Source organism: Scyliorhinus canicula, chromosome 3 (assembly GCF_902713615.1).
Source record: "Scyliorhinus canicula chromosome 3, sScyCan1.1, whole genome shotgun sequence".
Taxonomy (NCBI): domain Eukaryota; kingdom Metazoa; phylum Chordata; class Chondrichthyes; order Carcharhiniformes; family Scyliorhinidae; genus Scyliorhinus; species Scyliorhinus canicula.
Window position 1 is genome coordinate 170,570,699 of NC_052148.1, and position 22,266 is coordinate 170,592,964.

At 45.7% G+C, this 22,266-nt stretch overlaps 1 protein-coding gene across 4 annotated transcripts in view; it reads left to right on the forward strand.

Annotated features, from left to right (window-relative positions):
• LOC119963121 (transmembrane protein 144-like) overlaps nucleotides 1-22,266 on the forward strand; it is a 123,114-nt gene that overhangs the window by 37,938 nt on the left and 62,910 nt on the right. For 3 of the 4 annotated variants that reach the window (XM_038791741.1, XM_038791739.1, XM_038791738.1), the window contains 2 exons: nucleotides 2,984-3,243; nucleotides 3,332-3,505. In XM_038791741.1, the coding sequence (XP_038647669.1) occupies nucleotides 3,144-3,243; nucleotides 3,332-3,505 (274 nt within the window). In that variant the 5' untranslated portion in view covers nucleotides 2,984-3,143. Of the gene's footprint in view, nucleotides 1-2,983; nucleotides 3,244-3,331; nucleotides 3,506-22,266 lie in introns of those variants that run through there. The other variant, XM_038791740.1, reaches the window with a different exon arrangement.

The following is a 22,266-nucleotide window of genomic DNA, read 5'->3' on the forward strand; positions in this document are numbered from 1 at the left end:
TCATGGTGCAGACACACACTGATGGACACACACCGCGACCAATCAACATGTACAAACACCGCAGCCAATCACCAGTTAGAATACACACACTATAATGACAGAGGGCACCACGGTTCCCGCTCATTCTGGGTGCTGCCTCTGAGTGTAACAAGAACTCATCCAGCCCAGCACAGACTCACACCACGTGCTGAGAGAATCAACTGGTTCGGACAAGGCTAAGGTCTCTAGTTCAAGTTAGCATCGTTTAGACCCACCGTCATCGTGTGTTAGTTAGTTAGAAGTAGTTAATAAAATTGAGTTGAACCTTCATCAGTGTTGGAAGTGTCTGTTCATCTCTCAAGTCTACACTAGCCAACACTTCAGTTACCTGCCCTCCTCTCCCTTCTGCCCCTCTCTTCCTCTTCAGAGCAGGTGCCACCAGCGGAGTATATAATGCCCATGATCAGAAATACATAAGGCACTGTATCTATCATCTAAGAGTGAAATTCTCTAAGAAAGCCGCAATACAATTTATTCCTTTAAAAAAAAAACCCACCTGGCATGGAAACAAAAATCAAAGGGAAACCTCTCAAATTTCATGGGTGGGATTCTCTGTCAGCCGACTCCGGAATCAGGAAACGTGATTAGGCCGAGTTTCATTTTTGACAACGAAATCGTGGCGGGTGGCGGTTTCACACAAAATCTCAATTCTCCACAGCCTCGACAGCGCCATCAATGCGTTCCAGAACGCATGTACAGTAAACGTTGTTGGTATATCATTAGCAGGCCTGACCCGGTATTCTCCCGGGGCCTCCGCGATTCTCCACCTCCACTGGGGCGAATTCCCAATGGTGATGTTCACTTGTGCTTTTAAAAACCGTGAAACAGGCGCCGTGGCTGCTGAGGGAGAGAGCGGAGGTAGGGAAATTGTCCAACATCATCATAGTTTGCTGAAAGTCATGCCATGGACTGGGGGGGCTTCGGCCAGGCCCGGGGGGAGTAGCAGGTTGGTGGCCAGGAGGTGGGCGGTTGGGTTGGGTTGGCTGGACACGAAGCACCATTGCCGCAGCTGGCAAGGCAGCCATGTAGCTGGGCATGTCACAAACAACCCACTGTGAACTTAGTGCCATAGGTCATATGGACGTCCCCCCAGGGCACCCCTCTAGGTGCCCTCTGGCCGCAGCCCACTCATTAGCGGGTGAGTGCGCTCCAGCGCAAACAGTGCCATTCTGTTGGCTGGGATGAGTGAGTGTGGGGAGTGAAGTGTGTATATGCGGCTACAGCTTGTCAGCCTCCCGGGTGTCAATCACGGACCCGGCGAATCCCGCACCATTTCTCATTGGAATCAATTGTGTTTCATGTGGCGCAGGTGCTAGCCCCTCCACGGTCGCTAAATAGGTCCAGGTTCGGCGCAAGTTTTGCTGTCCTGGAAGTCCACAAATCCTGCCCCGGTGTCAACACTTAGTCCCAGGAACGGAGAATCCTCCCGTATAAATTTAACAGCACTAAGCTCTCACTTAAACTGACAGTGACTATGTTCCAGAGGCCTTTTAGTGTACCCGTGGATGAGAAATTAATGAAAACGTGTTTGCCCGTAAATCGCTGTCAATAGAGTTTTTAGTGCCCTTATTCGGCCCATTAACTGTCAGCGGGCATGGTTCCGACTCCCGCTGGGGCTGCCCACTTTAATATTACACGCTTGAAGGATAAAGTCAGGATGCACACCTGTGAGTTCGGGTTGGGTCGGGCGCCCATTTTAATTAAAATTGTGGTCATAGACTTGACACGCAATTCAGGATGTTGTCCCTGTCATAAGTGTGTCGTATCAGCCAAATCTGAACTTTGACAGCTTCTGTCCTTCAAACTTAACTCTGCCCCTGCTAGCCAAGATCTATATGAAAGCACAGCAAACTTTACATGGCAGTGTCCCTTTAATTGGAGTCCATCGTTTCACAGCTAGTGGACCAGTACAGCAATTGTATGGTTTTGTAAAAAAAAAGGATATGTTTCTTATCCATTTCCTGTTTCTATGAACAGCTGTTTTCCTAGGGATGGTAAGTTACATTTTAGGTCGAGTAAGCCTTTCTTACAAAATATGAATCATGTGCGAACCTTGGTGGCACACTGGCACAATGGTTAGCACTTCTGCCTCACAGTGCCAGGGACTCGGGTTCAATTATCTGCATGGAATGATCTCCCCGTGTCTGCGTGGGTTTCCTCCGGGTGCTTCAGTTTCCTCCCACAGTCCAAAGATGTGAAGCTTAGGTGGATTGGTCATACTAAATTGCGCCTTAGTGTCCAATTGGTTAGCTGAGGTTATGGGGATAGGGTAAGGGACGCGTACCAAGGAGGATTGGTGTAGACTCAATGGGCCGAATGGCCTCCTTCTGCAGCGATTCTATAATTCGGATCTATATAATCTACATTTGAACGTATTTCCTGCTCCCATTTAACGGATAATATAAATTATGCAGGCAAGTTGGTAACTAGGCAAAGAATGACCTTTGTAACAATCATACTTTGGTTGTATTTTGCAATTTTAAAATAAATTTAGAGTAACCAATTATTTTTTTTCCAATTAAGGGGCAATTTAGCATGGTCAATCCACCTAACCTGCACATCTTTGAGTTGTGGGGGTGAGACCCATGCAGACACGAAGAAAATGTGCAAACTCCACAAGGACAGTGACCGTGCCATGTGCCGCCCTCTTGCAATTTTATTTTTTGATGGGAAAGTGCTTAAGGGCCTGGGAGTAAATTGGTCAATGACGATCATCACTTTACGGGGATTTTTCAGGTGTAACAGCAAAGGTTAGCTCCAGGCTGCAATTTTCTAATTGAAAAGAAAGTTCAATTTTAGCATAGTTCCATTCAACCATATAATTAAATTCAGCCTCGAGTCTGGATTTATTTTCATTTGTACTTATGAGCAACATCTTCTGTAAGATACAATTCAGCATGAATATGCTCACAGCTTTAAAGTCCAATGGGTATTTCTTTGGCAGGTAATTTGCAAATAACCAATGACACCATAGGCTGAATAAAGACCCATATCAACACCTGTGAAAGGAGCACGACATTAGTTTTCCTCATGCCTGGTCACACCGTGAATCTCAGCTGCTGCAAGACTGATCGCTCCGGAACCGTGGCTCTCTGACAGTCAGCATGTTATTTAGCCTGAGATGGTCCCTGGTATCAATCTGCGTTGGGGCAGCGTATGTCATTGGATGCGATTCAGCAACCCACAAAAACAGTCTCAGCAACAGTAAGTTACATGTTGCACTCCTCTGGGTAAAAATTAACAGCAGTCGGGCAAAATATTCAAATTGTTCATCGTAATTTTCTTCCACAAGACAGGATACTGAAAAATGGCACTCTGGAGGAGCGATTTACTCATACAAAAAAAGCGATACCACAGAATGATACTGGCACCTTGCCACTGGTCAAAGGCTTTGTTGCTACAGCAATTGCTGTGATTTGTTTTGGCAGCAATTTTGTTCCAGTGAAGAAAATTGACACAGGAGATGGTGAGTTACCTTCCAAGAAATTATTTTAGGCTACTGATCGTTCGCAGATGCCACTTTGTTTGCTAAGCAAATCTCGGTTGCAATATACTTGTCATCACTTGAACCTTCACATTGTGTTTATTTTTAATTAGCACTTTAACATTTTTTTGGAGCAGATGTAATTGACTTCACATCATTGTTCAGGGATATCAAGGTTCTGTCCTCGTACCACTATACTCTCTTCTGGTAAATGAACATTTAAAAAAATATTAGAACAAGAGAGAATGGCTTGAATTTATATAATACCTTTTGCGACCACAGGCCATCAAAAAGGTGCTTTGCAGCCAAAGAAATGCTTTTGAAGTGTTGCCACTGATGTAATGCCGGAAGCATGAGAGCCAACTCTCGAGAGAATTCCCCAGTGAAATGTCCACCTTCTATGTCTACCCTATAGGGCAGAAGCGACATTGATTTTACATCTCATCCTAAGGCCTCACAATTGTGGGCGGCAGAATAGCACAGTGGTAAGCACTGTTGCTTCACAACTCCGGGGTCCCAAGTTTGATTCCTGGCTTGGGTCACTGTCTGAGCGGAGTCTGCACGTTCTCCCCATGTCTGCATGGGTTTCCTCCAGGTGCTCCGGTTTCCTCCCACAGGTCCCTTAAAGACGTGCTTGTTAGGTAATTTGGACATTCTGAATTCCCCCTCCGTGCACCCAGACAGGCGACGGAATGTGGCGACGATGGGCTTTTCACAGTAACTTCATTGCAGTGTAAATGTAAGCCTACTTGTGGCAATAAAGATTATTATCATTATTATTATTAATTGCTAAATGTAGATACTAGTGTGTGAACATTTAACACATTTGTATGAAAATTTATTTGCCTGCTTTTAACAAAGATGTTAGATCTCTATGAAAATAACAGTCGTTATCACACATGAGCATGGTTTTTTTTAACTCACTCATGGGATGTGGGTATTGTTTGCAAGGCTAGCATTTATTGCCCACCCCTAATTGCACTTGAGAGGTTTGTGGTGTGTCACCTTTTTGAACCTCTGCAGTTTATGTGGTGGTTACTCTCACAGTGCTGTAAAGAGGGGAGTTCCAGGATTTTGAACCAGTGATGACAAAGGAACAGTGATTAGAGTTGAAAGTCAAGATGGTGAGTGACTTGGAAAGGAAATTGCTTGCAGGTGCTGGTGTTCCCAAGCACCATATTCTTCTGGATGGTAGAGATAGTGTGTTATGTATCTGGGAATATATTCTGCTGAGGCCAAACTGCGGGCTTTGGAAAGATCATCGTCTTGATTGTAGGAGCGGAGGCGGCACGGTGGTAGTGGTTAGCACTGCTGCCTCACGGTGCCGAGGACCCGGTTCGATCCTGGCCCCATGTCACTGTCCGTGTGGAGTTTGTACATTTTCCCAGCGTTTGCAATGGTTTCACCCCCACAACTCAAAGATGTGCAGGTTAGATGGATTGGCAACGAAAAATTGCCCCTTAATAGGAAAAAATATGAATTGGGTACTTTAAATTTATAAAAAAAAGAAAAAAAATTGATTGTATGAGCAACACCTCCTAATAAACATCTCATTGCGCTTTACAAGAATCCAGAGTGTGGGCACCTCCATACCTTTTTTTTATGCTGCAAACAAAGAAATATAACGGGTAGAGAAAACTTGCGACGAGGATTGAGGCTGAAAATCGCTGGAAAAGAGATTTCATCGACTAACTGTGGGGTGGCATCGGGAGCAAAGGAAGGTTCTCGAGAACGCACTCACACACACAGACAGACATCGGGTGAAGCACTGCGGTCAATGCAGAAAGTTTAAACACATTTTTGACCCTAACCGTGACTAAGAAGACCAAAGGTTGACGGAGACTTGCTTGAGTTGGAATGAGTGGCGTCTTTGCTGCATGACACTTCTCCACTCATTTGGCTGTAAAACATTTATGCTGATACAGAATCTAGTTCACCCTGAAAGATTTTGGTCCCACCACTGTATTCCCACCGCAGTAGTCCGGAAGAAGGTGAAACCGTTTTACGGTTTCTTTAGCATCTTTAAGAAGATTAGCTGGATATTGTGAATTTGGTACAACACTTGATGACACTCTTCGAGACAGGCTGGATTGTGGACTCTGCAATGGAGCTATTCAGAGGAAGCTGCTTACTATAAGTGATTTAACTCTAAAAGCTGCTGTGGACGTTGCCACATCTATGGAGCTAACCATGAAAGAAACTTCTCAGATAGGAGCTGAAATGAAGATTCACAAATTGGATACCTCAAGGAACAAGGCTGCAAAGGTGCAACCATGTCACAAATACATACAAGAACTGTGGCAAGAAGGGCCACGTTGCCAAGGTATGTTCAACGAAGGAAACTGCTTCTACACTAAGAAGGTGTAAGAAGAACAACACAGTTAAACAATCTAGTCATAATGGATGAAGCTCAAGATCACTCAAAAGGCAGCAAGAGCTGAAGCTAGGTGTTCTGTCAATGCAGAGCGATCAACAATGTTTTTGGGTATAAACAAAACTTGAAGGTCTTGAAATTAAAATGGAGGTGGATACGGGCCCAGCAATATCGCTAATACCTGAGAACAGGAACACTTGGAGAATTTGGAAGCTACCCTGAAGTGGTTGCACAGCCACAATCTGAGAGTTATAAAGGAATGGTGCGAATTTTTCAAGTCATCCATAAATTATCGCCAAAGATGGTTTACACTTGGAACCAAAGAAAATGTCAGCAATCTTAGAAGCACCACATCCTCAAAATGTGACACAATGTTTCTTCTAAAATATTTTTATTAGAAATTTTCCATTTTACAACAAATTTTACACCAAAACTCATATTCACAAAACCACTATAATAAAAAAAGTCAACTGTATACTCCTCATCCACCCAGAGAAGAAGGAAAACAGAAGACGAAACACCACCCCACCCCCCCCCCCCCCCCCCTCCCCCCCACCGTCCCCCATTCCCCAGCAACTGACTGTGACTAATTCCTTTAAAGTAGGTAATAAATGGCTGCCATCTCCGGTAGAACCCCTCAACCGGCCTCCTAATGGTGTACTTGACTTTCTCCAGGTAAAGAACTCCAATTCGCTTCGAGGCAACCAACGAGGCCAAGGCAAGGTCATCTACCTTCAGTCCCATCTGCAACCTTGGCATGTCTGACACCCCCAAAAATAATCACCAGAGGACAAGGCTCCAGATCATTATTCAGAATCACTGGTATGGTGCTAAAGAAGGAGAACCAAAAGCACACCAGTTTGGGACAAGACCAGAACATGTGTGTGTGGTTGGCTGGCTCCGCAGAACACTGGTCAGACCTATCTTCTACCGCCGGAAAGAAACCACTCAACTTAGCTTTGATAAGGTGTGCCCTATGCACCACCTTCAACTGGAATAGACCAAGCTACGCACATGAAGACGTGGAGTTTACCCTATGCATGGTCTCACTCCACACCTCCTCATCCACTATAGGTCTCTCATCTGGACCACTGGGAGCTCTTCCGGGGCAGGTGTGACCTGTATAAGAAGGACGGGTTGCATCTAAACTGGAGAGGCATAAATATCCTGGCCGCGAGGTTTGCTAGTGTCACATGGGGGGGGGGGGGTTAAACTAGTATGACAGGGGGGTGGCACTGGAGCAATAGGTCAGAAGGTGAAAGCATTGAGGGAGAACTAGGGAATAGGGCCAGTATGGCTCTGAGGCAGAGCAGACAGGGAGATGTTGCTGAACACAGCGGGTCTGGTGGCCTGAAGTGCATATGTTTTAATGCAAGAAGTATTACGGGTAAGACAGATGAACTTAGAGCTTGGATTAGTACTTGGAACTATGATGTTGTTGCCATTACAGAGACCTGGTTGAGGGAAGGACAGGATTGGCAGCTAAATGTTCCAGGATATAGATGTTTCAGTCGGGATAGAGGGGATGTAAAAGGGGTGGCGGAGTTGCGCTACTGGTTAAGGAGAATATCACAGCTGTACTACAGGAGGACACCTCAGAGGCTATTTGGGTAGAGATCAAGAATAAGAAGGGTGCAATCACAACGTTGGGGGTTTACTGCAGACCTCCCAACAGCCAGCGGGAGACAGAGGAGCAGATAGGTAGAAAGATTTTGGAAAAGAGTAAAAACAACAGGGTTGTTGTGATGGGAGACTTCAACTTCCCCAATATTGACTGGGACTCACTTAGTGCTAGGGGCTTAGACGGGGCAGAGTTTGTAAGGAGCATCCAGGAGGGCTTCTTAAAACAATATGTAGACAGTCCAACTAGGGAAGGGGCTGTACTGGACCTGGTATTGGGGAATGAGCCCGGCCATGTGGTAGAAGTTTCAGTAGGGGAGCATTTCGGGAACAGTGACCACAATTCAGTCAGTTTTAAAGTGCTGGTGGACAAGGATAAGTGTGGTCATAGGGTGAATGTGCTAAACTGGGGGAAGGCTAATTATAACAGTATTAGGCGAGAACTGAAGAACCTAGATTGGGTGCGGAGGTTTGAGGGTAAATCAACATCTGACATGGGGGAGGCTTTCAAGTGTCAGGTGAAAGGAATTCAGGACCGGCATGTTCCTGTGAGGAAGAAGGATAAATACGGCAAATTTCAGGAACTTTGGATAATGAGAGATATTGTAGGCCTCGTCAAAAAGAAAAAGGAGGCATTTGTCAGGGCTAGAAGGCTGGGAACAGACGAAGCCTGTGTGGAATATAAGGAAAGTAGGAAGGAATTTAAGCAAGGAGTCAGGAGATCTAAAAGGGGTCACGAAAAGTAATTGGCAAATAGGGTTAAGGAAAATCCCAAGGCGTTTTACACGTACATAAAAAGCAAGAGGGTAGCCAAGGAATGGGCTGGCCCACTGAAGGATAGGCAAGGGAATCTATGTGTGGAGCCAGAGGAAATGGGTGAGGTACTAAATGAATACTTTGCATCAGTATTCACCAAAGAGAAGGAATTGGTGGATGTTGAGCCTGGAGAAGGGTGTGTAGATAGCCTGGGTCACATTGAGATGCAAAAAGACGAGGTGTTGGGCGTCTTGAAAAATATTAAGGTAGATAAGTCCCCAGGGCCTAATGGGATCTACATCAGAATACTGAAGGAGGTTAGAGAGGAAATTGCTGAGGCCTTGACAGAAATCTTTGGATCCTCACTGTCTTCAGGTGATGTCCTGGAGGACTGGAGAATAGCCAAAGTTGTTCCTTTCTTCAAGAAGGGTAGCAAGGATAATCCAGGGAACTACAGGCCGGTGAGCCTTTTATCAGTGGTAGGGAAATTACTGGAGAGAATTCTTCGAGACAGGACCTACTCCCATTTGGAAGCAAATGGACGTATTAGTGAGAGGCAGCGTGGTTTTGTGAAGGGGAGGTCGTGTCTCACTAACTTGATAGAGTTTTTCGAAGAGGTCACAAAGATGATTGATACAGGAAGGGCAGTGGATGTTGTCTATATAGACTTCAGTAAGGCCTTTGACAAGGTCCCTCATGGTAGACTGGTACAAAAGATGAAGTCACACGGGATCAGGGGTGAGCTGGCAAGGTGGATACAGAACTGGCTAGGTCATAGAAGGCAGAGAGTAGCAATGGAAGGGTGCTTTTCTAATTGGAGGGCTGTGACTAGTGGTGTTCCGCAGGGATCAGTGCTGGGACCTTTGCTGTTCGTAGTGTATATATAAATAATTTGGAGGAAAATGTAACTGGTCTGATTAGTAAGTTTGCAGATGACACAAAGGTTGGTGGAATTGCGGATAGCGATGAGGACTGTCAGAGGATACAGCATGATTTAGATCGTTTGGAGACTTGGGCGGAGAGATGGCAGATGGAGTTTAATCCAGACAAATATGAGGTAATGCATTTTGGAAGGTCTAATGCAGATAGGGAATATAAAGTGAATGGTAGAACCCTCAAGAGTATTGAAAGTCAGAGAAATCTAGGTGTACAGATCCACAGGTCAATGAAAGGGGCAACACAGGTGGAGAAGATAGTCAAGAAGGCATGTGGCATGCTTGCCTTCATTGGCCGGGGCATTGAGTATAAGAATTGGTAAGTCATGTTGCAGCTGTATAGAACCTTAGCCAGGCTACATTTGGAGTATAGTGTTCAATTCTGGTCGCCACACTACCAGAAGGATGTGGAGGCTTTAGGGAGGGTGCAGAAGAGATTTACCAGAATGTTGCCTGGTATGGAGGGCATTAGCTACGAGGAGTGGTTGAATAAACTCGGTTTGTTCGCACTGGAATGACGTAGGTTGAGGGGCGACCTGATAGAGGTCTACAAAATTATGAGGGGCATAGACAGAGTGGATAGTCAGAGGCTTTTCCCCAGGGTAGAGGGGTCAATTACTCGGGGGCATAGGTTTAAGGTGTGAGGGGCAAGGTTTAGAGTAGATGTACGAGGCAAGTTTTTTTACACAGAGGGTAGTGGGTGCCTGGAACTTGCTGCCGGAGGAGGTGGTGGAAGCAGAGACGATAGTGACATTTAAGGGGCATCTTGACAAATATACGAATAAGATGGGAATAGAGGGATACGGACCCAGGAAGTGTAGAAGATTGCAGTTTAGTTGGGCAGCATAGTCGGCACGGGCTTGGAGGGCCAAAGGGCCTGTTCCTGTGCTGTACTTTTCTTTGTTCTTTGTTCACTTCACCTTCACCTCATCCGCAGCGTCCGAATCCTCAGATAGAATTCGCCCGTAAATACCGGATGTGCCACCCTCTTCCAACCCGACCAGTGAAAGGTTTCTTTCCATCAGAGAGATCAGCTGAGGCGCGGAGAACATTGGGAAGGCAACTCGTACAAAATTCCTTATCTGGAGGTGCCTGAACAAGTTTGACCCCACAAGCCCAAACTTCGCTGACAATTCCTCCAAGGTGGCAAACCGTCCCGCTACAAACAAATCCCCAAATCTCTCAAGCCCCTTCCATTCCTACATCCCAAACGTGGCGACCAGCCTCGATGGCTCAAATAAGTGATAAGCACAAATATTAGTCAACCTTGACTCGGATCCAAACCTAAAGTGCTACCTGAATTGTCTCCATAATATTGGAGTGGATACAACCACCGGGTTCGACGAGTACGGAGCCGGAGAAAACGGAAGTGAGGCTGTCGCCAATGCAGCCAATCTAGACCTCCGATCAACCTGTCCCCATGTGGAACCCGGGTCACTGCACCATTGCAGCACCTCCTCAGCATTGGCTGTCCAATAATATTAAAGCAAATTTGGCAATGTTATGCCCCCCAACTGACTATCCATTTGAAGAACTACCCGATGGATCCTTAGGTCTGGCCCACCCAAATAAAGTATGAGATCGACCTATTAATCCCCACAAAGAATGATTTAAGGAGAAAGACAGGGGGACATTGTAACAAAAACCAAAACCGTGGAAGAATATTCATTTTAACAGACTGGATTCTGCCCGTTAGGGACAGGAAAAGATTGTCCCATTTTTGTAAATCAGACTTAACCTTGTCCACCAGACTTGCGAAGTTCAATTTATGAAGCCAGTCCTAATCATGGGCCAACTAAAGACCCAGATATCTGAAGCTAGAGTTGGCCAAGCGAAAAGGCAATACTCCCAAGTTAGATCCCCTTCCAAGGGGGTTAACTAGAAAACACTTGCTCTTTTCTAGGTTTAACTTGTAACCTGAAAATGGACCAAAGCTCCTCAGTAGCTCCATTATATTACCCAGGTACTGGTAATATACATGGAGCAATAGATCATCAGCATATAGGGACAACATGGGCGGGATTCTCTGATCCTGAGGCTAAGTGTTGACGCCGTCGTAAACCCTGTCGCGTTTTATGACAGCGTCAACAGGCTCCCAGGATCAGCGATCCTGTGCTGCACAGGGGGCCAGCATGGCACTGGAGTGACTCACGCAGCTCCAGCTGCCGATACCGGCGTCAAACAGACGCCGTGGGTGTGCACATGCGCACTGCGGCCGCCGCAAACTCATGCATGCGCATTACGACCGGCGCGAACCCGCGCATGCACTAGGTGCGTTCTCCGCACCAGCCCCAACGCAACATGGCGGAGCGCTACAGGGGCACGACGTGGAGTAAAATAGGCCCCCACCAGGAGAAGCCGGCCCGCCGATCGGTAGGCCCAATCGCTGGCCAGGCCACGATGGAGGGCCCCCCCGGGATCTGATCCCCCCTCAGCTCCACCAGGCCGCCCCCCATGCAGAATGAACAGCGAGGTCCCGCTGGGTAGGACCACACGTGAATGTCGCCGCAGGACTCGGCCTATCTCGGCAGCCACTCGACCCAACGCTCGCGGAGAATCGCCGGGGGGGGCCGCGTGGAGTGGCAATGGCGCCGATTTGCCGGTCACCGGGGAATCGGCGTCGGAGCAGCGCCGCGTGAATCGCACCCCCCCCCCCCCCGCCGAGTCTCCAACTCGACCGGGTGTCGGAGAATCCCGCCCTCAATGTTCAGGGAGGCAGGGCTCTAGCCTCAACACCAACACCGTAGCCAGTATCTTAACGTCAATATTCAATAGCGAGATAGGCCGGTATTACCAACACTCCATGGAGTCCTTATCCTTCTTCAACAGAAGTGAAATAGTGGCCTGCAAGAGCATAGCAGGCAGGGACCTCCTAGACAAGAATCATTAAACATATCTGCCAGCAATGGGATCAACTCATCAGCAAACATCTTGTAGAATTTCACCGGAAACCTATCAGGCTCGGAAACTTTATCCGATTGCATCCACCCAATATCTATCAAAATCTCCTTGGGGCCTAATGGGGCCTCGAACTCTGCTTGTCTCTCATCCCCCACCACTGGGTGATACTCCACCATCTAAAAAAGCCAACATGTCCATCCCCTCATCGAGGGCTCTGACCTATAATGATTCTTGTAAAAAGCCTCAAATGCAGCGTTAACTTTATCTGGGGCGGAAACCAAGCTACCACTGGAACTGGAATAATCTCACTGGAGGCTGCCTGCCGCCTCAGCTGATGAGCTAACAGAGGCTTTCTCCTCATAATCATAAAAGATCCCCTCAAACACTGCCACCTTCCCAGCTGAGGCTCGATGCAAAGCCTCTGAGTCGGTTGCAGAATTTCGATTCGCAGCTTTCTTAATTGTTGTCTTGATCGTTCTGTTTCTGCAATAGGCCACTTCTATTTTCTCATGGAATTTGTCCACCAAAAAACTATGGGGTCAATCGCTGGCCAGGCCACGATGGAGGCCCCCCTCGGGGTCTGATCCCCCTCTCAGCCCCACCAGGCCGCCCCCCATGGAGAATAAACAGCGAGGTCCCGCTGGGTAGGACCACACGTGAATGCCGCCGCAGGACTCGGCCTATCTAGGTAGCCACTCGACCCAACGCAGGAGTTCCGAGTGCACGACCTGCTCCTATTTGCCGCCACCGGATGTCAAAATGTGACACAATTAATGTTGCTTTTAGGTTTGATCAATTATTTTGGTAGATTCATGCCAAATTGAGCACACGATTGAAGCTTTGCTATGTATCAAGCAGGCATGGCACTGGGTCAGAAGAATGAGAAAATGCATTAAATGAAGTGAAGGAAGCTTTATTGAAGTCAGAGCTGTTGCTTCATTATAATTCCAAGCTGAAGTAGCAACCTTCTTGCGATGCCTCACCCTATGGGGTTGATGCAGCCGTCTGGCACATTATGCCTTCAGGAGAGGAATGTGCGATAGCATTTGCTTCACGCACTTTTACTAGCATGGAAATGAATTCCTCTCAGCTAGAAAAAGAAGCCTTGAGCATCACTCTCTGTATCAGAAAATTGCACCATTATTTTATGGGTGTCTTTTTACCCTTTTGACGGATTATTGAGCCTTGACTAGAATCTTTGGGCTGTATAGAGGTATACCTTTTTTGGCAGTTAGTAGATTGCAAAGATGTTCATTGATATTGTCGGTGCAAAAGCTATCCAATATCACAAATCAGTGCAGAAACAAATGTTGATGCTTTACCACGATTTCCGTTGCAAGTCAAGCATGATGCAAGAGAACATTTTGTCACTATTTTGTATTTCTCGCACTGGATGGTGCACCTGTAACTTCATCTCAAGTTCAAGGGTATGTAAGAGCCGATTCAGTGATTGGGAAAAGGTGATGGATTTGGTCCAAAAAGGAACATTGGAAAAATCCAGGCCTCAAGCCCTACATCACACGGAGACTTGAGTTGATGGTACACAATGGAATTCCATTATGGGTAAACCATGTGATTATTACAGATGGATGATGAAAGAGTTTGGTGACATCATGCTGACCAGTTACTTGTTGCACGAAGTGAGTTTGCAGAAATGTCTCCAGAGGTTCTACCTTTGGAAGATCTAAAGAGTTATAGAATCATAGAATTTACAGTGCAGAAGAAGGCCATTCGGCCCATCAAGTTTGCACCGGCTCTTGGACAGAGCACCCTACCCAAGGTCAACACCTCCACCCTATCCCCATAACCCAGTAACCCCACCCAACACTAAGGGCAATTTTGGACTCCAAGGGCAATTTATCATGGCCAATCCACCTAACCTGCACATCTTTGGACTGTGGGAGGAAACCGGAGGACCCGGAGGAAACCCACGCACACACTGGGAGAATGTGCAATCTCTGCACAGACAGTGACCCAAGCCGGAATCGAACCTGGGACCCTGGAGCTGTGAAGCAATTACGCTATCCACAATATTAACAGAGACCAGAGACAGTTGTAGTGATCTCTGTGTGTGCATGGACATAGGGGTTAATGTATAATCAGTAGCTCCACATGATCACTAGAGGGCCGGACCAACAGAGTATAGAAAGCAACCACATTGTGTCTCTCTCTCTCTCTTTTTGGATGGACTGTGACCAGGACAGGAGTATCAGATTTGCTCAGAAGGTTAATGGAGTTACGTATAGTTACTGTAGCTAGATCTTGTTAACCTTGTCACTATGTCAATGTTAAAGTAAAGAACTCACACAATTATTGTTATAGTTACTCAGTAAACCTTTTGTTACTACTGGACAAGTTTGAGTCTTCTTCATCGAGATTCAGAAAACCTCATTAGTAACCAAGGTTTGAGTAACACATATTACACTCTGTAGTATCACACAGAGAAGTGTAATCAAAGATAATACAGGAGCATAATAAAAGATGGTACCAGGCGTGTTGGCTTCAAAAGAACTAGTTAGATTAGGTAAGACAAAAAGAGAGGAAAATTCAAATCGGATATTCGACTGTGGAAAACTTAGCAGCCAATGGATCCTCGACGACTAACTGATTCGATGGAACTCGTTGAAGTTCTATGGCAGCTGGAAACAACCAGTAATTTAAGTTATAACTGGAAAATGTTTGAACAGATGTTCCAAATATGTATCGCAGCTAACGATTTGAGCACGGCCTCTGACGCAACGAAAATAGCACTACTACTCTCAACAGGAGGGTATGAAGCTAGAGAAATCTATAATTGCTTTAATTACTTAGAAGGTGAAGATAACACCAAATTAGAAGTAATATTCAAAAAAATTGATAAACACTGAAAAAGTCAGTCTGGTGAGATGCTGGAAAGATTTAACTTTTGTCATAGATGCCAGAGAAACGGAGAGCCCATCACTGATTTTATTACGGACCTCCAGTTGTAGACCGCAAGGCTGTAATTATGCTGATTTCAGAGACACTATGATAATGGATCAATTAATTTATGGATTATCTGAAAAAAATTTGAGGGAAGAACTTTCACAAAGTAAGTATCTAACTCTAGAAATCGCTCTACAAAAATGATTTACTTATGAACAAAAACAAAATCAATACTTTGAGTCTTTACAAACAAAGATTCAGTATCTAGAAAACTAAATCCGTAAAAATGGCGCAAATACTCACCATGAGGCAGAAGCAGGATTGAAAGAGAAGAAGACGGAGGTTCTGAGCAGCAGCCATCTTGCGCAGGTGCAGTCTGACCAGTCCGCACATGCGCAATTCCCTAAAAGACACAAACCGGCAAAACAGTTGCGATAAGAGCGCACAGTAAAGGAAACTTGGATTGCGCATGCGCAATCGAGTCCTACACATGACGTCGCGAGCGCATGATGTCAGAGGACCGGGACCACGCCCACTTAAAGGGGAAATGCCCAAAAATTGAGAATTTTTTTTTTAAAGCTACAAAACACAATTTCTTTACCTCAAAAGACAGAACAATGCCTGTGTTGTGTTCGGTACACTGGTCTAACACTGGCTGCAACTGGATGCAGCTTAGATCAGAAAGATACTCCAGACATTGAAGTTAGTTCAATCAGGTTTATTGAACTAATAGTACAGTTAGCAAAGTTCTCTGTGGGTTCGACTCTCTGCTAACTTAAGTGTGGTTACTCTGACTGATCCAGACTAGCTCTTGGCCACGTGGTGGAGATGTGAGATTGTAATAACTCCCTTGATTGACTCTCTAGATGTTCATCAGTGGAAAGAGGTGGAGTGTGAGTGCCTTGTGTCTTTTATAGTCAGATCCCACCCCTCATCAGTAACCAAGGTTTGAGTATCACATATTACACTCCGTGGTATATCAAAATACACAGAGAAGTGTCATCAAAGATAATACAGGAGCGAAATAAAAGAACAGTGACAAGTTCTGATTCTGTTCCTGAGAACTTGCCAATGCCAATAGTGAGAGATACTGAAATAACTATCCCAGACGTATCTTCTGCAGAAAGGAACGAGGACAATTCCGAGGTCTCAAGGTGCCAAGTTGAAGAATGCCAAATTCTATCAAAAAAGGAATAGACCACAGAGACATTTATAGTATATATGTATAGAAATAATACATAAGATGATCTGTTGTATAAATGTGAATTGTTGTTGTTGCACTGATGAAGTAAAGGGGGAGGGGTGTTATGTATCTGGGAATACATTCCTGCTGTTTGGGTCATGTGATGTCTCATAACGTCAGCGGAATGTTTTCATGGGCTTTGAGCAGATCACCATATTTGATTGCATGTGCAACACCTTTAATAAACCTCTCATCATGTTTTACAAGAACCCAGAGTGCGGGCACCTCCATAACCTTTTCTGTTTATGGCAACAAAGAAATATTACATAATGGATTTGGAAGATGCTGTCAAAGAATTGCTTGGTGAATTGCAGCTGTGCATCATGTAGATGGTACAGTGTCATGGTACCCCAGTGGTGGAGGAGTGAATGTTTAAGGTGGTGAATGGAGTGTCAATCAGCAGGATGACTTTGTTCTGAATGGTGTCAAACGTCAACTGTTATTGGAGCTGTGGACTTCCAGGCTAGTGTGGAGCATTCTGTCACATTTCTGACTTGTGTCTTGTAAATTATGGACAGGCTTTGTGTCTTGACCCAGGAACCGGAAATCACAACAGCAAACCCAACCCAGTCAATTCTGTAAAGTCCTCCTTATGGACATCTGGGGGTTTGTGCTGAAGTTGGGAGAGCTGTCTCACAGACTAGTCAAGCACCAGCCTGACATAGTCATACGCACGGAATCATACCTTACAGATAATGTCTCAGACACCACTATCACCATCTCTGGGTATGTCCTGTCTCACCAGCGGAGGTGGCAGCACAGTGCTATACAGTCAGGAGAGAGTTGCCCGTTGATTCTTCAACATCAAATCTGGAGTCCATGAAGTTTCATGACACCAGGTTAAACGCCTGCTGATTACTCCTGTCAGCTGATGAATCAGTACTCCTCCATGCTGCAGGGTGCAGAATGTACTCTGGGTAAGAGACTTCAAAGGCCGACCACCAAGAGTGGCTCAGTAGTACCACCACAGCCTGAGCTGGCCAAGTCCCAAAGGACATAACTGCTTAACCGGGTCTGCAGCAGGTGGTGAGAGAACCAACTAGAAGGAACAACATACCTGTCCTCATCCTCACCAACCTGCCTATCATAGTATCGATAGGAGTGACCACCGCACAGTCCTTGTGGAGATGATGTCCCGCCTTCACATTGAAGATGCCCTCCATCACGTTGTGTGACACTACCGTCGTGCTAAATGGGACAGATTTCAAACAGATCTAGAAACCCAAGACTGGGCAACCATGTGGAACTGTGAATTATCAGCAGCAGCAGAATTGGACTCAACCACCATGTCTTGGCCTGGCACATCCCCACTTTATCATTACCATCAAGCCAGGGGATCAACCCTGGTTCAATAAAGAGTGCAGGAGAGCATGCAAGGAGCTCCACCAACCATACATAAAAACAATGTGTAAATCTGCCAAAGCAGGACTAAAGTCAGAGACAAAGAATCCCTTCAGTGCAGAAGGAGGCCATTCAGCCCATCGTGTCTGCACCCCACCTAACCTTTTGGACATTGAGGGGCAATTTTTAGCATGGCCAATCCACCTGCACATCTTTGCACTGTGGGAGGAAACCGGAGCATCCGGAGGAAACACAGGCAGACATGAGAAGAAAGTGCAAACTCCACACACAGTCATCCACGGCTAGAATTGGACACGGGTCCCTGGTCCTCTGAGGTAGCAGCGCTAACCATTGTGCCACCTTGCCACCTATTTGCATCCAAACAGAATAAACGTGATAAATGGAGCTAAGTGATCCCACAACCAACGGAATAGATCTAAGCTCTGCAGTCCTGCCACATCCAGTCGTGAACGGTGGTGGACAATTAAACAACTCACTGGAGGAGGAGGCTCCACAAATATCCCCATCCTCAATGGTGCGGGAGCTCAGCACATCAGTGCAACAGACAAGCTGAAGCATTCGCAATAATCTTCAGCCAGAAGTGCCGAGTGAATGATCCATCTCGGTCTCCTCCAGAGGTCCCCAGTATTACAGATGTCAGTCTTCAGCCAATACAATTCACTCTATTTGATATCAAGAAACGGCTGAAGGCACTAGATACTGCAAAGGATAGGGACACTGACAACATCACAGCAATAGTACTGAAGACTTGTGCTCTAGAACTTGCCGCACCCGCCAAGCTGTTCCAGTACAGCTCCAACACTGGCATCGACCCGGGAATGTGGAAAATTATCCAGGTGTCCTGTACACAAGAAACAGGACAAATCCAACCCAGCCAATTACCCGCCCCATCAGCCTACTCTCGATCATTAGTGGAAGGAATCATCAAAGTGCAATCAAGAGGCACTTGTATAGCAATAATCTACTCAATGACGCTCAGTTTGGGTTCCACCAGGATCCTTCAGCTCCTGATCTCATCCAGCCATGGTTCAAATATAGACAAAAGAGCTGAATGCCAGAGGTGAGGTGAGAGTGACTGCCCTTGACATCAAGGCAGCATTTGACCGAGTATGGCATCAGTGAGCCCTAGCTGAACTGTGAATCAGAGAGAAGACTCCCTACTGGTTGGAGGCATACCCAGCACAAGGAGAGATGATTGTTGGAGGTGGCTTTCAGGACAATACTGCAGGAGTATCTCAGATTAGGTTCCTAGGCCCAACCATCTTCAGTTGCTTCGAAAATTACCTTCCTTCCATCATAACATCAAAAATGGGGATGCTCGCTGATGATTCAGTACCATTCATCACTCCTCAGGTACTTAAGCAGTCAATGTCCAAATACAGCAAGATATGTGCAATATCCAGGCTTAGGCTGATAAGTGGCAAATAATAAGAGCCTGACAATGACCAGCTCCAACAAGAGAGGATCTGACCATGTCCCCATGACATTCAATAGCATTACAATCACTTAACACCCCTACTATCAACATCCTGGGAATTACCATTGGCCAGAAACTGAACTGGACTAGCTATATAAATACTGTGGTTACAAACGAAGGTCAAGAGGCTAGGAGTCCTGTGGCAAGTAACTCATGTCCTGTCTCCACAAAGCCCATCCAAAGCACAAATCAGGAGTGTAATGGAATACTCTCCACTTACCTGGATGAATGCAACTCCAACAACATTCAAGAAACTTGACACGATCCAAGATACAGCATCCTGCTTGATTGGGATCCCCTTCCACAAACATTCAATCCCTCCAACACCGACACACAGTAGCAGCAGTGTGTACCATCTACAAGATAGACTGCAGTAACTCAGCAAGGCCCCTTAGCACCTTCCAAACCATCGAACAGTATCATCTAGAAGGACATGAGCAGCAGATACCTGGGAACACCAGAACCTGGAGGTTCCCCTCCAAGCCACTCACCATCCTGACTTGGAAATATATCGCTGTTCCTTCACTGTCACTGGGTCCAAATCCTGGAACTTCATCCCTAATTGCACTATGGGTGTACCTACACCACATGGACTGCAGCAGTTCAAGAAGGCAGCTCACTACCACCTTCTCAAGAGCAATCAGGGCTGGGCATTAAATGATGGCCCAGCCAGCGACGTCCGCATCCCAAGAATTAATTTTTGAAAAGAAAGGAAAGTTTTTCAACCGCATTTGGCTGAAATTCACATTTTTTTAAAGAACGAAAGTTCTATTGTTTTGGAAGGTCAGTCATTATTGCGCAATGCTTCAAAACTTATAATCTGATCAGCTGTTACTTGTGTACAAAAATGTCTCATCACAGACCATGGACCGAGCAGTTTAATCAATACTTGTGAAAAGTGTTTTAAAGCGTTTTTTTGATCTACATACATTGTTCTCTAGTATGTTGCATTAACAAATCTTGCTGAGGTCCTTGTGATGATATGCATAAAGCAAGTCTGGATATAATATTATGCACACCCTCTGACCACTAGGTAGAAGTGTAAACCCACCTTGTGACCCTGTGGCTGGGGTGTTGAGAGTAGGCCGTGCTGGAGGATAGACGTATTTTACAGCAGCTCTACAACAATTAATTAGTGTTAGTAGTTTATTATTTTATTTATCTTAGTTACCTATATCATGCAATTGTTTCATCATAAATTATTTAAATTAAATGTTCTGTATTCACTTTGCCCAATTATCAGAACATGACATGGTACCAGGGTGACTGATTTACTAAGAACTTGAAGGGGGCGGCATGTGGGGCAGTGGTTAGCACTGGGAGTATGGCACTGAGGACACAGGTTCGAATAGTTTATCTCTTAATGGTGCCGGCAGAGGTTCCTAGAAACGAAAGGCAGAGCTAGAGAAAATGACTGCTTTGGGTGTAACTAAGCGTATTGAGGTCCCTACAGACTGGGTTAATTCAATGGATCATTATCCGTGTAGTGTTTGCCCATTCTCACCTTGCCTGCATGGGTTTCACCCCCATAACCCAAAGATGTGCAGGTTAGATGGACTGATCATGCTAAATTGCCCCTTAATTGGAAACAAAAAATAATTCGGTACTCCAAATTTAAAAAAAAATACTAAGACCTCGAAGATTCTGCATGAAAAAAATCTGAACCACTAAAGATAACTTTGAAGGAAAACAAAGAAAATCCATTTTTTGCTACCAACCTTGCAAGCTGCTGGATACTGGTACTTAATGCACGGTAAAACTTCAAAGATTGAGATGGAAGGCATCAAGGCACCACAACAGCTTCGGATTATCAGTAATGTAGACAAACATTGGAGGGTGTTTAAGCAACAGTTTAAACTCTATGTTGCTGCCATTGGTCTGCAGGCACAGCCTGGTGAGAGGCACATTGCGTTGCTGCTCACTATAGCAGGTCCCCAAGCAATTGAAATTTTCAACACTTTTGTCTTTGACAACGAGGCTGACAGCAAAAGCTTTGACGAAGTTCCTAAACATTCCGATCAGCATTGCTCCCCTAAAAAAAACCGAAACCTTTGAGTGCTATTTATTCCGTACACGCACCCAGAATGTTGGAGAGGCATTCGATAGCTTCCTCACTGACTTGCGATTGAAAACGCAGTTGTGCAACTTCAGCACACTCCAGTGTCAATGATACGCAATCAGCTAGTTTATGGGATCTCCAACAATAAGGTGCGCAAGCATCTTCTGCGGGAAACAGACCTGCAACTTGTAAATGTTATCCAAATATAACGCTAGTGAGCTTGCAGTAAAACAGATCAGCACATTGAATCTCTGCCATTTTGGCGTGAAGGCAGAAGAGGAAGCAGCCGCCATTAGTGTGGTGATACAGCCGAATAAGAAAGGTACTCCCAGTGCTGGTGGTCATTTTGAGTGGCCAACCCAATCCTCAATTTTCTGGCCGTGATGTGGCAAACGACATTGGCCACGGCAATGCCCTGCTTATGGTAAAACATGTGCCAACTGTAATGGCAGAAATTATTTTGCAACCCAATGTTATTCCAGGAGAATTTCTTTTTTTAGGTTTTGCAGTACAGAAGGAGGCCATTCAGCCCATCGTGTCTGCACCGGCTCTTGGAAAGAGCACCCCATTTAAGCCCACATTTCTAACCTATCCCCAAAACCCAGTAACCCCACCTAACCTTTTGGACTCGAAGGGGCAATTTAGCATGTCCAATCCAGCTAGCCTGCACATCTTTGGACTGTGGGAGGAAACCGGAGCACCCGGAAGAAACCCACGCAGACACGGAGAGAATGTGCAAACTCCATACAGTCGGTGACCCAAGCCGAGAATCGAATCTGGGACCTTGGAGCTGTGAAGCAACTGTGCTAAACACTGTGCTACCATGCTGCCGATAAAGAAGGCCTGAACAAACAAAGAGTATCAGCACTATTGATGATGTGTGCCTAGTGGACACATTCTTTGTAGACAAGATCTCCAGCGAAGACAAGGAGACCCAAGTCATACCAAACAAGAATGTGTTTGTACCAATCTGCAGCAATAGCGAATTGAAGGCAAATAATCATAAGGATAAATGGACAGTGCCCTTAAAGATAAATGGCACAGTGGTAACAGTCAAGATCGACACCGGTGTGGGGCCAACATCATCAACCTGCCCGACGCAAAAAAGCTGC